Genomic DNA, 17,531 nt, shown 5'->3' with positions numbered 1-17,531 from the left:
GATTTTTATCCGAAACCAATCTGTTGATCTCGTCCCTTACAGTTTTTTATATCAAATTTCTTACTGTTTTTAACATCTGAGAGAATTAGGGTTTGATTAATTATGTTAATTAAATAATACTCTGTATACTTTCTATCAAATCGTATTTCTCTCCATATTGCGTTCATTGCTTTATTTATTTCTTACATTTTTAATAGTTCAGCTAATTAGGGTTTAATTAGTAATCTTAATTAGTAAAAAAAATCCCAACAATTTTCTTTGCCTTCTTTATCGTAAACACATTTCTTTACGAAATTATTCGACGTACGACTTATCTTTCTATCTATGATCAGGGGCAAGTAACTCGTGGGTCACCTGCTTTTGAGGGATACCATCTAGTCATAACCAGGGAGACTTATCTTTCTATCTATGATCAGGGGCAAGTAACTCGTGGGTCACCTGCTTTTGAGGGATACCATCTAGTCATAACCAGGGAACCTAGTAGATAACAAGTAAATATTATGACATTTTCCCTATGACGTGACGCATTTTTTCATTATGACGTCATAAATCGCTAAGTGCACTGAGGTATATCAAGAGTTTTCCCCTGTTCCGAGGACACGTGCCATTCACACCTCTAGACCACCGTGGCGGTAGTGAGAGAGAGGGTGGAGTTATAAAAAGAATGCAATAACACTAGTGTGATGTTTATTTAGAATATTTAGAGCATTATACATCTATTCATTCCGTAATTCATTCCGTAACAGCCTTTGACTTGTTCTCTTCATATACTCTAACCATCACGTGCCGCATGCAAAATGTATAAAATATTACTAGTATGCAACATGTATTTCAAGAAGTAAAAGTTTTCCATCAAATATCATATCACTTGCAGTATATTTTGTCCAATTTTCTCCAACATATATATATTTATTGCCGGGGCGGGTCCAGAAATTCTGGTTAGGGGGTGTGGATTTTTTTTCCCGAGGCAGGGTGTCTGGGAGCCGCCCTGAGACCCCAGTGGCAAAGCCCCGGTGGGGCACCAGGGGCGAAGCCCCCGGAAGCTCCTAAATTTTAGTGATTTTAAGAGTAAAAGAACCTGATTCACAAACTCCAAAATATGGCCCTTAATATATATATATAAATGAAAGTAAATGTTGAATAGGAGTATTAGTGTCATAAATATGTATCAGAATCCGGGGTTTAAAAAACATGTTAGATTTTAAAAATAGGAGCACAACTAAAGCTGTATACATATAATTAGCTGTCATAGGTGAAATTACACCCCCTCTACAAACAGAAACACACATTTATCAACACTACTCAAGTGAGGCAAAATTTATCATTAGTAAATTTCTTTCTAGTCAAACTTATTTGCTCGTCATTAAGCTGTGATTTGAGTACATATATTTTTTCCCGTGTGACATAAGAATTGACCGACATATGTGCATCTTATACATATATCCCCGAATACCCAAACATCAGTAATTGGAAAACACACCGCAATACTCTCCGAATTATTTTTTTGATTTATTTCCTACACTTAGTAATAACAACAATGTAAATAGAACGTGTATCACATTCGTGTGTATCGTCCAACTAACCCAACTTCGTCACCAGGGCCCTCTACAGTATGGCAACATTTTTTGTACCTGTTTCTCAAACTTGCAAACAGATAAATCAATTTTAAGATTTGAAAAATTATTGAATTGTATTTTAAGAAAAGTATCAACAAAAGAAATAAATAACGTTAATATACCGTATTTTTATTTACATGTAATTATGTCGCGCTAACATTATCTCCGACGTGTAGTGCATCAGGGCAAATCTATACGAAAATTTAAATATTTTAGCCAAATTATCAAATATTGTATATCATCTTTAACCTTGGCATAAACCTTCATAAAAGTTGCTGTCGGGTGAAAATAAGAATGTCGCTGCGACGCAGGAATCGATGTGAAAGCACGTGAAAGGGAAGGTGTTATCTGATTTCACATGAAATATGATAGATATAATACATCACATATTCATTTATTGTTATTTGTTTTTGACATATTTTTGAATTGACTGTTATAACTTATCGGCATTTCATTGTAAATTTTCTGCATGAAAAAAAAAGACGACACAATCACATTCGTTTACAAGTTGAGCAGAGTTTCCCTAAAGTGACGGAGTTAAAGACTTTATGTATTTTGACATTCATCTTTTAGAATCAATCATTATAGATATGATTTGATTTCCCCCTTTTATAGTACGCACTGATTTGTAACCTAAACTTTAAAAAAAAAATGGGAGGGGGGGGGGGGGGGACACCCTCTAAATCCATCAGTGGATTGATTTATTTCTTACTTCATGTTTAGTTGATCAAAAATGTTTACATAGGTAACTAACAAGGCTTAAAGGACACATCTCATGTTTTCAAAGTATACAATATTACAGGCATTTTGTCTTCTTTATGCTTATAGTAATTCTCTCTCTCTCTCTCTCTCTCTCTCTCTCTCTCTCTCTTTTTTTTTTCTCTCCCTCTCTCTATCTGTCATACACAGATCATTATGGTATTGAAAGAAAACACTACATTCTAAGAACAATATAGACATCGAAGCATTGCGATTGTTTATCCAACTCTATAAAGGAGATGCACATTTATCAATTAGTTATAACTTTTCTACAAACATGGATTTCACGCTATGCACTCACTAGTCGAAGTAAAAATAAACCCACCAATTTATGCTAGTTTTCTGTTTATTTTTTCACTCCATCATCGGCCAGTAGTTGTAGAATTTTAACGTTTCCTCCTCGAGCGGCGTATAGAGCAGCATTCCATCCATCATTATCTACACTGTGTAGAAGGTCGGGGTATGTTTGGATGATATAACGACTCATTTCTAAGTTAGCGTTGAAACATGCCGCGTGAAGAATGTTCCAGCCGTTATTGGCTTTATGTCTGACGTCTACTTCATTATCTGCCAGTAGTTGTAGAATTTTAACGTTTCCTCCTCGAGCGGCGTATAGAGCAGCATTCCATCTAGCATTATCTACACTGTGCAGAAGGTCGGGGTATGTTTGGATGATATAACGACTCATTTCTAAGTTAGAGTGTATACATGCCGTGTGAAGAATGTTCCAACCATTATTGTTTTTATGTTTGACGTCTACTTCATTATCTGCCAGTAGTTGTAGAATTTTAACGTTTCCTCCTCTAGCGGCGTGTAGAGCAGCATTCCATCCATCATTAACTACACTGTGTAGAAGGTCGGGGTATGTTTGGATGATATAACGACTCATTTCTAAGTTAGCGGTGACACATGCCACGTTTAGAATGTTCCAGCCGTCATTGGCTTTATGTTTGACGTCTACTTCATTATCTGCCAGTAGTTGTAGAATTTTAACGTTTCCTCCTCGAGCGGCGTGTAGAGCAGCAGTCCCGCCATCATTATCTACACTGTGTAGAAGGTCGGGGTATGTTTGGATGATATAACGACTCATTTCTAAGTTAGCGTTGACACATGCCACGTTTAGAATGTTCCAGCCGTTATTGGCTTTATGTTTGACGTCTACTTCATTATCTGCCAGTAGTTGTAGAATTTTAACGTTTCCTCCTGCAGCGGAGTGTAGAGCAGCATTACATCCATCATTATCTACAATGTGTAGAAGGTCAGGGTATGTTTGGATGATATAACGACTCATTTTTAAGTTCGAGTAGACACATGCCGCGTGAAGAATGTTCCAGCCGTCATTGTTTTTATGTCTGACGTCTACTTCATTATCTGCCAGTAGTTGTAGAATTTTAACGTTTCCTCCTCGAGCGGCGTATAGAGCAGCATTCCATCTAGCATTATCTACACTGTGTAGAAGGTCAGGGTATGTTTGGATGATATAACGACTCATTTCTAAGTTCGAGTAGACACATGCCGCGTGAAGAATGTTCCAGCCGTCATTGTTTTTATGTCTGACGTCTACTTCATTATCTGCCAGTAGTTGTAGAATTTTAACGTTTCCTCCTCGAGCGGCGTATAGAGCAGCATTCCATCTAGCATTATCTACACTGTGTAGAAGGTCAGGGTATGTTTGGATGATATAACGACTCATTTCTAAGTTCGAGTAGACACATGCCACGTAAAGAATGTTCCAGCCGTCATTGGATTTATGTTTGACGTCTACTTCATTATCTGCCAGTAGTTGTAGAATTTTAACATTTCCTCCTCTAACGGCGTGTAGAGCAGCATTATCTCCATGATTATTTACACTGTGTAGAAGGTCAGGGTATGTTTGGATAAGATATTCACACGTTTCTAGAACCCCAGTTTTGCAGGCTTCGTGTAATATATTAGGTCCTTCTTCTCCATTATCGTGGTCCTGTTTCTGATTAGGTAGTGTTTGTTGAGATCTGGTATATCCTTCATTTCCTAAGAAATACAGAGAATTGAATAAATGAGTCAGACTGAGTTATGTACTTCGTATTATGGATTTTAAAGACTCGGACATTGATACGTTATGATTGATTGAAAATTGTTTAACGTCCCTCTCGAGATACGTTATTAAATATAAAGAAAGGGTTGTACAGTGGCCACTGTATAATTAATAGTTTTTTCATTAGTGCGACTTTGGGATAGAAAAATACCATGAAGGGAACACAATCTACAGTATAGGACGAGTCTTAAACAGAAAATCTTGTTTCCGTGATACAAATCTTCTACCCAACTATAAATAAACATTTCAGTGACTTTAGATAATTTTTTTGGGGGGGGGGGGGGGGGGGGGAAGAGAAAATTATCAGAATGAATTTGAATGTTAGAACTTGTAAGGGCGATAAATAGCTTACTTTTACACTATAGGTTTCAAATAAAAAAAAAAGTTTTCCCAAAAATGTTTTACAAGCTATTTTACGTCATCATGTAATGTAAATCATGAAAAATATTTGACGTCTTGGTGAATGAGATTTGAGCCGCGTTATACCACAGGGACATAAAATTTGGACTGACACTCCCTTTGATCCACCATCCCTCTTTAATGTGTAATACAAAACTAACTAGTTCTAATTGTAACGGGGACAGTTACATATGTTCCCCAAACCTCCCCCAATTAAAAAGTGATGTCCTTGTGAATCTATAGCAAAAAATCATTTTATTTTAGCCTTTAATTACATGTAGTACGTTCAATATGGTCATTTCAGTACCAAAAAAAAAAATGAAAGAAAGCGTTGCACGCGCATACACGCGCACGCGTGTATGATTCCGAATTTTTGTTGATGTCGTTCAACAGGCATGTGTATCATATACCCACAGTGTGAATTTCATAACGTTTCCACCAAATACAAGGAAGTTATAGCGATTTTAAAATCGTCCAATCAGAATTCAGCACACGTGCATGCACGTGCTGAGCAGTAATTCTAACCACAACAATTTGTAAGGAGTAACAAGACGCATCTAAACCATTAATATCAATAGAATTTGATGAAAAACAAAAACGTTATCGTCCTTTAAAAATTGAAAATTTAAAAACGTTGCACGCGCATGCGCGTGTGCGTTGGCATTTGTTTCTTACACCAATATATAGATACACATATTGTCTATATATGCTGTGAATATCATCTCATTCACTTCATAAACAAGATAGTTACAAACGTTTTAGTATTATCCAATCAAAATGAAGCGCACGTGCATGCAAATTGGTAATTTTGACCATGCAAATCAGTTAAGAGTCTCAATATCTACCTATGATATGAATTTCAAGCCATTTCAATGAACAACAAAAAAGTTAGACTGATTCCAAAGTTAGCGTACAAATTTTGTAATGCGCGTGCACGCGCATGCGTGCACGTGCTGACAAAATAAATATTATTTTTCATATGTACAAATGATATACTATCATCCTATTTAGGTTTTATATCGCTTCCTTCAATATTCTGATTTTCCCTTTTTTGTACCAAAATTGCAATGCACGTGCGCGCGCGTGCATGCACGTGCAGACAAAATGACTATCACTATGCACATCTACAAACGCTATACTATCATCTTGGAAAGTTTCATATCGATCCCTTTTGTAGTTTCTGAGAACACTACCGGACAAAAAAGTACCGGAGAAAAAGAATAATAATAATAACTAGAAACTCATTACTAGTAATGAGTAGGTCTTCCGTTATACCACTTCCGGTAAAGAGCTTTCTGTTCCTACGAAAACCATTTAAATATATCAGAAAATAACCCTTAACAATGAATAAGAAATGTATTATCGAACTTTTTACTCATTTCTCGTAACTTCCGGTGATGACCGGAAGTACTATTCAGATGCATTTTCCTATAAATGACAGAGACTCTTTACTGTCTATATTCCCTGAAAATTTCACGTCTCTATCTGAAAGAGTTCTCAACAAAAAGAAGTAGACTAAAGAAAGAAAAAGTAGTAGGTTACTACCGACCGGAAGTCAATTTTGAAAACCAAAATTATCAAAACTTTAGAAGTTGATACTTTTTATTAAGACATGTGAAAATCATATGAAAGACTTCAAATATAAGCGAGATTTATGGGGACAAAGAGATGAAAAGTAAAAAGGTATTCTATCAAGAAACCGGAAGTAGTCGTTTTGACTACCAACGGAGTCAATATTCTTTTGACACTTTCAAAAAGACTTAATAAACTAGTATAAGTTTCAATTTACAAGAAAAAGTTTGAAATTTGCGATTCTTTCCATCACTTCCGGTGACGACAGGAAGTGACGGTCGACATGTTCAACCCCCTGCTGCACGCTTACAAACGGAGAATGATCATCCCTGAATATTTGATGAACCTATATTTTACCTTTTCCAAGAAAAATACTGGGCAAAATTCCTTTTGAGAAACAGAAAATCGGCCATATTTTCCGACCGGAAGTGAATGTTGTAAAAATAAAAATAATTATAGCAAGGTCATTTCATAAGACATTATTCCTGAAAATTTCAAAAAAATCTATCCACCATCTCTGAGAAATCACTCGAAGAAATCGGAAAATCGACATTTTTCAAATACTTCCGGTATAGACCGGAAGTGACGGACAAAAAAATTGAATGTATGTGTACAATGGACTAATGTTAGTTGATCAACTCTACAAGTTTCAAGCGTCTATCTATATTCATTATTGAGAAACTGAAAAAACAAGGTTTGAATATGTCCACCCCATATCTCACGACCGGAAGTGAATTTTACAAAAATATTTAAATTTACACTAGACATTTATAATGTCTATAACATATGTAAAATTCAAATCATTAACTTGTTTTATGACCGAGATTTATGGTACTCAAAAATGAGAGAATGAATAGTTTTTCTTTCATATAACCGGAAGTTGGAGATTCAACTTCCGGTGGGGTCAATAGTTTTTGAGAATTAGAACGAGACCTAATAAACCGATATAGGTTTCAATTTGAAAGAAAAAAGTTTGAAATTTATGAAATTTTGGTGACTCTATCTTTTACCGTTTCAGAGAAAAACGATTGACAACGAAAACAGCTCATAAGCCGTATTTGCCGACCGGAAGTGAATTTTTCAAAAATATTTGACGTTACTTTAGACATTTATAGTGACTATAATATATGTAAAACTCAACTCATTAACTAGTTTCATGACCGAGATTTATGGCACTGAAAAATGAGAGAATGAATAGTCTTTCTTTGATATAACCGGAAGTTGGAGATTCAACTTCCGGTGGGGTCAACATTTTTTGAGAATTAGAACGAGATATAGTAAACCAAAGTAGGTTTCAATTTGAAAGAAAAAAGTTTGAAATTGATGATTTATTTGATCACTTCCGGTGACGACCGGAAGTGACGGCGACAAAAAATATTACGTGCATGCACCATAGAGAAAATAGATCTATCATCCCTGAAAGTTTCATTCGATTATCTTTAGTGGTTTTCAAGTTTACCCCCGGACAAAGTTTCTTTCAAAAACCGGAAAATCGGACGTATCTGACGAAGGGAAGTGAATTTTGAAAAAATGAAAAATATGCCTCGAGGTACCATCGTTCCCTATAACCTGTGAAAGTTTCAGGAAAATCCATCCAACGGTCTCGGAGACGAAAGGGAAAAATAATAATAATAATAATAATAATAACTAGACACGATCTCGTTGCGAGCAACGAGTAGGTCTTCCGTCCGATTTGTTGATGCACTCGGAGTTAAAAAAAAAAAAAAAAAAAAGACAAATGAGTCCCAATTTAGTTTCCGACTTTAAGACACTTTAGATATAATCAATTTTTCATATCATAAGCTTCTGAAACAAAGTTGCGGTGAAATTCGTTTGAAATTCGACTCTCCAGGCGAGCCATAAGGCCCGGGGGCCTATTTCTTGATGTCATTTGTTAGCCTTCTATAGACTCAACAACTTTAGTTCTATATGTCTTTACAAAATATTTACCTGTAAAAAGTTATTGAGATCGACCGATATCGACAAAAAATCGACTCTACAGGCGAGCCATTAGGACCATAGGCCTATTTCTTGATATCAATCGATAGATCTCGATAAACTGAACAACTTTTGTTCAATATGTCCTTACAAAATATTTACCAGTTACAAGTTTTTGAAATCGACTGATATCGACAAAAATCGACTCTACAGGCGAGCCATGAGGCCCACAGACCCATTTTTTAAAATATTGATCGATAGGTTATGACACATTGAACAACTTTTGTTCAATAATGCTTTTCAAAAAATATGTCGTTTTAAAGATATGAGGCATCAAATATTTACGATTTTGGCCCTTAAAATCTCTAATTACGTAACATATGACCTACTTTTTGATTTGATAAGATCAAGCTCGTTGAGATGAACATTTCCGCTTCTACAACTTATTATAAAATATTAATAGTTTCTGAGATATTCTGAAAAACATTTGGACCCTTCTGAACCCCTAATTTAAAGGGCCAGCCCGTTTTGCTTGATATCGTAAGAAAGGCCTTGTCATTTGAAACATTTTTTGCTCAACAAGTATTTAGAAATTCTTTACCGTTCTCGAGTTATCTCTACAAGAAATATTTAGGGGCCAAACTGTAGCTCCCTAACGGGGTCACATAGGGAAAAAACGAAATGTACATATTGTTTAGATTATCATTCTGAACAACTTTTGTTCAATAATGCTTTTCAAAATATTTGTCGTTTTCAAGATATGAGGCGTCAATTATTTATGATTTTGGCCCTTAAAATCCCTTATTACGTAACATATGACCTACTTTTTGATTTGATAAGAACAAGCTCGTTTAGATGAACATTTCCGCTTCAATGACTTATTACAAAATATTAACAGTTTCTGAGATATTCTCATACACCTTTGGACCCTTCTGGGCCCCTAATTTAAAGGGTCAGCCCGTTTTGCTTGATATCGTAAGAAAGGTCATGACATTTGAAACATTTTTTGTTCAACAAGTATTTAGAAATTCTTTACCGTTCTCGAGTTATTTCTAGAAGTAATTTTTAGGGGCCAAACTGTAGCTCCCTAACGGGGCCACATAGGGTAAAACGAAATATGCATATTGTTCAGATCATCATTCTGAACAACTTTTGTTCTTTATTGCTTTTCAAAATATTTGTCGTTTTCGAGATACAAGGGGTAAAAAATTTATGGTTTTGGCCCTTAAAATCCCTTATTACGTAACATATGACCTACATTTTTATATGAATAGATTTAGATTGTTGAGATGAACATTTTTTGTTCTTTGACTTATACCAAAATATTAACGATTTTTGAGATATTTGATCTAGACTTTGAGCTCTTCTAGATCCCTAATTGAAGGGGCTAGCCCCTAAATCTTGATATTTGCGAAAAGATCTCGTAAATGTGCACAACTTTTGTTCTACATGTCTTAACAAAATATTTGCAAGAAAAAAGATATTGGAGATCAAAGGTCAAAAATCGCCGAAATCGGCGAACAATTTTGGCATCCATTTTTTCAGGTCCAGGCGAGCGTTTAGGCACATCGTCTCCGGTAAAATCGAATCCCCCACAAATCTTCTAAAATGTTTACTCTATCTTGTGCAGAAATTTCAAGACTCTAGCTTCAAAACTAACGGAGGAGATGCGTGGACAACAAGGCCCTTTACAAAGTCACTAAAAGAGAGATAACTCCTGACCGGAAGTGACGTCAAGCACGAAATTTTGCAAGCAAAGTCTCGTCACCAAAAGACATCTTTCCTGAAAATTTCGTGAAAATCGATGAAGAAATGGCTGAGAAAAACGCGTGTACTACCAAGGAAAATAATAATAATAATAATGAAGAAGAAGAACGCGAACAATAATAGTAAGGTCTTCCGCAGGAGACGGAAGACCTTAACTAGATACTCATTACTAGTAATGAGTAGGTCTTCCGTTAGACCACTTCCAGTAAAGAGCTTTCTATTCCTACGAAAACCATTTAAATGTATCAGAAAATGTGCCTTAACAATGAATGAGAAATGTATTATCGAATTTTCTACTCCTTTCTCGTAACTTCCGGTGACGACCGGAAGTACTATTCAGATGCGTTTTCCTATAAATGACATCGATTCTTTACTGTCTATATTCCCTGAAAATTTCACGTCTCTATCTGAAAGAGTTCTCAACAAAAACAAGTAGACTAAAGAAAGAAAAAGTAGCAAGTTACTACCGACCGGAAGTCAATTTTGAAAAACAAAATTATGAAAACTCTAGAAGTTGATACTTTTATTAAGACATGTGAAAATCATATGAAAGACTTCAAATATACGCGAGATTTATGGGGACAAAGAGATGAAAAGTAAAAATGTATTTTATCAAGAAACCGGAAGTAGTTGTTTTGACTACCAACGGAGTCAATATTCTTTTGACACTTTCAAAGAGACTTAATAAACTAGTATAGGTTTCAATTTACAAGAAAAAGTTTGAAATTTGCGATTCTTTCCATCACTTCCGGTGACGACAGGAAGTGACGGTCGACATGTTCAACCCTCTACTGCACGACTGCAAACGGAGATTTATAATTCCTGAATAATTGATGAACCTATATTTTACCTTTTCCAAGAAAAATGCTGGACAAAATTCCTTTTGAGAAACAGAAAATCGGCCATATTTTCCGACCGGAAGTGAATTTTGTAAAAACAAAAATAGTTATAGGAAGGTCCTTTCATAAGACATTATTCCTGAAAATTTCAAGAAAATTTATCCACCATCTCTGAGAAATCACTCGAAGAAATCGGAAAATCGACATTTTTCAAATACTTCCGGTATAGACCGGAAGTGACGGACGAAAAAATTGAATGTATGTGTACAATGGACTAATGTTAGTTGATCAACTCTACAAGTTTCAAGCGTCTATCTATATTCATTATTGAGAAACTGAAAAAACAAGATTTGAATATGTCCACCCCATATCTCACGACCGGAAGTGAATTTTACAAAACTATTTAAATTTGCTCTAGACATTTATAATGTCTATAACATATGTAAAATTCAAATCATTAACTTGTTTTATGACCGAGATTTATGGCACTGAAAAATGAGAGAATGAATAGTTTTTCTTTCATATAACCGGAAGTTAGAGATTCAACTTCCGGTGGGGTCAATAGTTTTTGAGAATTAGAACGAGACCTAATAAACCGATATAGGTTTCAATTTGAAAGAAAAAAGTTTGAAATTTATGATTTATTAATCACTTCCGGTGACGACCGGAAGTGACGGCCGACATTCTTACCCCCCTACTGCACCCCTACAAAGTGAGATCTATTAACTCTGAAATTTTGGTGACTCTATCTTTTACCGTTTCTGAGAAAAACGATTGACAACGAAAACAGCTCATAAGCCGTATTTGCCGACCGGAAGTGAATTTTACAAAAATATTTGACGTTACTCTAGACATTTATAGTGACTATAATATATGTAAAACTCAACTCATTAACTAGTTTCATGACCGAGATTTATGGCACTGAAAAATGAGAGAATGAATAGTCTTTCTTTGATATAACCGGAAGTTGGAGATTCAACTTCCGGTGGGGTCAACATTTTTTGAGAATTAGAACGAGATATAGTAAACCAAAGTAGGTTTCAATTTGAAAGAAAAAAGTTTGAAATTGATGATTTATTTGATCACTTCCGGTGACGACCGGAAGTGACGGCGACAAAAAATATTACGTGCATGCACCATAGAGAAAATAGATCTATCATCCCTGAAAGTTTCTTTCGATTATCTTTAGTGATTTTCAAGTTTACCCCCGGACAAAGTTTCTTTCAAAAACCGGAAAATCGGACGTATCTGACGAAGGGAAGTGAATTTTGAAAAAATGAAAAAAATGCCTCGAGGTACCATCGTTCCCTATAACCTGTGAAAGTTTAAGGAAAATCCATCCAACGGTCTCGGAGACGAAAGGGAAAAAAATAATAATAAGAAGAAGAAGAAGAAGAAGAAAAAACAGTAGAATCACTAGAAGGTCTTCCGTTGGAAACGGAAGACCTTAATAAACAGTAGAATCACTAGAAGGTCTTCCGTTGGAAACGGAAGACCTTAATTAGACACGATCTCGTTGCGAGCAACGAGTAGGTCTTCCGTCCGATTTGTTGATGCACTCGGAGTTAAAAAAAAAAAGAAAAAGACAAATGAGTCCCAATTTAGTTTCCGACTTTAAGACACTTTAGATATAATCAATTTTTCATATCATAAGCTTCTGAAGCAAAGTTGCGGTGAAATTCGTTTGAAATTCGACTCTCCAGGCGAGCCATAAGGCCCGCGGGCCTATTTCTTGATGTCATTTGTTAGCCCTCTATAGACTCAACAACTTTAGTTCTATATGTCTTTACAAAATATTTACCTGTAAAAAGTTATTGAGATCGACCGATATCGACAAAAAATCGACTCTACAGGCGAGCCATTAGGACCATTGGCCTATTTCTTGATATCAATCGATAGATCTCGATAAACTGAACAACTTTTGTTCAATATGTCCTTACAAAATATTTACCAGTTACAAGTTTTTGAAATCGACTGATATCGACAAAAATCGACTCTACAGGCGAGCCATGAGGCCCACAGACCCATTTTTTGATATTGATTGATAGGTTATGACACATTGAACAACTTTTGTTCAATAATGCTTTTCAAAAAATATGTCGTTTTAAAGATATTAGGCGTCAAATATTTACGATTTTGGCCCTTAAAATCTCTAATTACGTAACATATGACCTACTTTTTGATTTGATAAGATCAAGCTCGTTGAGATGAACATTTCCGCTTCTACAACTTATTATAAAATATTAATAGTTTCTGAGATATTCTCAAAAACATTTGGACCCTTCTGAACCCCTAATTTAAAGGGCCAGCCCGTTTTGCTTGATATCGTAAGAAAGGCCTTGTCATTTTAAACATTTTTTGCTCAACAAGTATTTAGAAATTCTTTACCGTTCTCCAGTTATCTCTACAAGAAATATTTAGGGGCCAAACTGTAGCTCCCTAACGGGGCCACATAGGGAAAAAACGAAATGTACATATTGTTTAGATTATCATTCTGAACAACTTTTGTTCAATAATGCTTTTCAAAATATTTGTCGTTTTCAAGATATGAGGCGTCAATTATTTATGATTTTGGCCCTTAAAATCCCTTATTAGGTAACATATGACCTACTTTTTGATTTGATAAGAACAAGCTCGTTTAGATGAACATTTCCGCTTCAATGACTTATTACAAAATATTAATAGTTTCTGAGATATTCTCATAAACCTTTGGACCCTCCTGGACCCCTAATTTAAAGGGTCAGCCCCTTTTGCTTGATATCGTAAGAAAGGTCATGACATTTCAAACATTTTTTGTTCAACAAGTATTTAGAAATTCTTTACCGTTCTCGAGTTATTTCTAGAAGTAATTTTTAGGGGCCAAACTGTAGCTCCCTAACGGGGCCACATAGGGTAAAAACGAAATATGCATATTGTTCAGATCATCATTCTGAACAACTTTTGTTCTTTATTGCTTTTCAAAATATTTGTCGTTTTCGAGATACAAGGGGTAAAAAGTTTATGGTTTTGGCCCTTAAAATCCCCTATTACGTAACATATGACCTAAATTTTTATATGAATAGATTTGGATTGTTAAGATGAACATTTTTTGTTCTTTGACTTATACCAAAATATTAACGATTTTTGAGATATTTGATCTAGACTTTGAGCCCTTCTAGATCCCTAATTTAAGGGGCTAGCCCCTACATCTTGATATTTTCGAAAAGATCTCGTAAATGTGCACAACTTTTGTTCTACATGTCTTAACAAAATATTTGCAAGAAAAAAGATATTGGAGATCAAAGGTCAAAACTCGCCGAAATCGGCGAACAATTTTGGCATCCATTTTTTCAGGTCCAGGCGAGCGTTTAGGCAAATCGCCTCCGGTAAAATCGAATCCCCCACAAATCTTCTAAAATGTTTACTCTATCTTGTGTAGAAATTTCAAGACTCTAGCTTCAAAACTAACGGAGGAGATGCGTGGACAACAAGGCCCTTCAAAAAGTCACTAAAAGAGAGATAACTCCTGACCGGAAGTGACGTCAAGCACAAAATTTTGCAAGCAAAGTCTCGTCACCAAAAGACATCTTTCCTGAAAATTTCGTGAAAATCGACCGAGAAATGGCTGAGAAAAACGCGTGTACTACCAAGGAAAATAATAATAATAATAATAACTAGACACGATCTCGTTGCGAGCAACGAGTAGGTCTTCCGTCCGATTTGTTGATGCACTCGGAGTTAAAAAAAAGAAAAGAAAAGACAAATGAGTCCCAATTTAGTTTCCGACTTTAAGACACTTTAGATATAATCAATTTTTCATATCATAAGCTTCTGAAGCAAAGTTGCGGTGAAATTCGTTTGAAATTCGACTCTCCAGGCGAGCCATAAGGCCCGCGGGCCTATTTCTTGATGTCATTTGTTAGCCCTCTATAGACTCAACAACTTTAGTTCTATATGTCTTTACAAAATATTTACCTGTAAAAAGTTATTGAGATCGACCGATATCGACAAAAAATCGACTCTACAGGCGAGCCATTAGGACCATAGGCCTATTTCTTGATATCAATCGATAGATCTCGATAAACTGAACAACTTTTGTTCAATATGTCCTTACAAAATATTTACCGGTTACAAGTTTTTGAATTCGACTGATATCGACAAAAATCGACTCTACAGGCGAGCCATGAGGCCCACAGACCCATTTTTTGATATTGATCGATAGGTTATGACACATTGAACAACTTTTGTTCAATAATGCTTTTCAAAAAATATGTCGTTTTAAAGATATTAGGCGTCAAATATTTACGATTTTGGCCCTTAAAATCTCTAATTACGTAACATATGACCTACTTTTTGATTTGATAAGATCAAGCTCGTTGAGATGAACATTTCCGCTTCTACAACTTATTATAAAATATTAATAGTTTCTGAGATATTCTCAAAAACATTTGGACCCTTCTGAACCCCTAATTTAAAGGGCCAGCCCGTTTTGCTTGATATCGTAAGAAAGGCCTTGTCATTTTAAACATTTTTTGCTCAACAAGTATTTAGAAATTCTTTACCGTTCTCCAGTTATCTCTACAAGAAATATTTAGGGGCCAAACTGTAGCTCCCTAACGGGGCCACATAGGGAAAAAACGAAATGTACATATTGTTTAGATTATCATTCTGAACAACTTTTGTTCAATAATGCTTTTCAAAATATTTGTCGTTTTCAAGATATGAGGTGTCAATTATTTATGATTTTGGCCCTTAAAATCCCTTATTACGTAACATATGACCTACTTTTTGATTTGATAAGAACAAGCTCGTTTAGATGAACATTTCCGCTTCAATGACTTATTACAAAATATTAATAGTTTCTGAGATATTCTCATAAACCTTTGGACCCTCCTGGACCCCTAATTTAAAGGGTCAGCCCCTTTTGCTTGATATCGTAAGAAAGGTCATGACATTTGAAACATTTTTTGTTCAACAAGTATTTAGAAATTCTTTACCGTTCTCGAGTTATTTCTAGAAGTAATTTTTAGGGGCCAAACTGTAGCTCCCTAACGGGGCCACATAAGGTAAAAACGAAATATGCATATTGTTCAGATCATCATTCTGAACAACTTTTGTTCTTTATTGCTTTTCAAAATATTTGTCGTTTTCGAGATACAAGGGGTAAAAAGTTTATGGTTTTGGCCCTTAAAATCCCCTATTACGTAACATATGACCTAAATTTTTATATGAATAGATTTGGATTGTTAAGATGAACATTTTTTGTTCTTTGACTTATACCAAAATATTAACGATTTTTGAGATATTTGATCTAGACTTTGAGCCCTTCTAGATCCCTAATTTAAGGGGCTAGCCCCTACATCTTGATATTTTCGAAAAGATCTCGTAAATGTGCACAACTTTTGTTCTACATGTCTTAACAAAATATTTGCAAGAAAAAAGATATTGGAGATCAAAGGTCAAAACTCGCCGAAATCGGCGAACAATTTTGGCATCCATTTTTTCAGGTCCAGGCGAGCGTTTAGGCAAATCGCCTCCGGTAAAATCGAATCCCCCACAAATCTTCTAAAATGTTTACTCTATCTTGTGTAGAAATTTCAAGACTCTAGCTTCAAAACTAACGGAGGAGATGCGTGGACAACAAGGCCCTTCAAAAAGTCACTAAAAGAGAGATTACTCCTGACCGGAAGTGACGTCAAGCACAAAATTTTGCAAGCAAAGTCTCGTCACCAAAAGACATCTTTCCTGAAAATTTCGTGAAAATCGACCGAGAAATGGCTGAGAAAAACGCGTGTACTACCAAGGAAAATATTAATAATAATAATAACTAGACACGATCTCGTTGCGAGCAACGAGTAGGTCTTCCGTCCGATTTGTTGATGCACTCGGAGTTAAAAAAAAGAAAAGAAAAGACAAATGAGTCCCAATTTAGTTTCCGACTTTAAGACACTTTAGATATAATCAATTTTTCATATCATAAGCTTCTGAAGCAAAGTTGCGGTGAAATTCGTTTGAAATTCGACTCTCCAGGCGAGCCATAAGGCCCGCGGGCCTATTTCTTGATGTCATTTGTTAGCCCTCTATAGACTCAACAACTTTAGTTCTATATGTCTTTACAAAATATTTACCTGTAAAAAGTTATTGAGATCGACCGATATCGACAAAAAATCGACTCTACAGGCGAGCCATTAGGACCATAGGCCTATTTCTTGATATCAATCGATAGATCTCGATAAACTGAACAACTTTTGTTCAATATGTCCTTACAAAATATTTACCGGTTACAAGTTTTTGAATTCGACTGATATCGACAAAAATCGACTCTACAGGCGAGCCATGAGGCCCACAGACCCATTTTTTGATATTGATCGATAGGTTATGACACATTGAACAACTTTTGTTCAATAATGCTTTTCAAAAAATATGTCGTTTTAAAGATATTAGGCGTCAAATATTTACGATTTTGGCCCTTAAAATCTCTAATTACGTAACATATGACCTACTTTTTGATTTGATAAGATCAAGCTCGTTGAGATGAACATTTCCGCTTCTACAACTTATTATAAAATATTAATAGTTTCTGAGATA

The 17,531-nt window shown here is 35.4% G+C and overlaps 1 protein-coding gene across 12 annotated transcripts in view; it reads right to left on the bottom strand.

Moving 5' to 3' along the window:
* Positions 1 to 670: 670 nt before the first annotated feature.
* LOC125676249 (uncharacterized) overlaps positions 671 to 17,531 on the bottom strand; it is a 126,630-nt gene continuing 109,769 nt past the window's right edge. For all 12 annotated transcript variants that reach the window (XM_056143944.1, XM_056143951.1, XM_056143943.1 and 9 more), the window contains one exon: positions 671 to 4,385. In XM_056143944.1, coding sequence (XP_055999919.1) covers positions 2,722 to 4,385 — 1,664 coding nt within the window. In that variant the 3' untranslated portion in view covers positions 671 to 2,721. The remainder of the gene's footprint in view (positions 4,386 to 17,531) is intronic.

Source organism: Ostrea edulis, chromosome 7, assembly GCF_947568905.1.
Source record: "Ostrea edulis chromosome 7, xbOstEdul1.1, whole genome shotgun sequence".
NCBI classification, from domain to species: Eukaryota; Metazoa; Mollusca; class Bivalvia; order Ostreida; family Ostreidae; genus Ostrea; species Ostrea edulis.
This window is presented reverse-complemented; position numbering and strand designations above follow the sequence as displayed.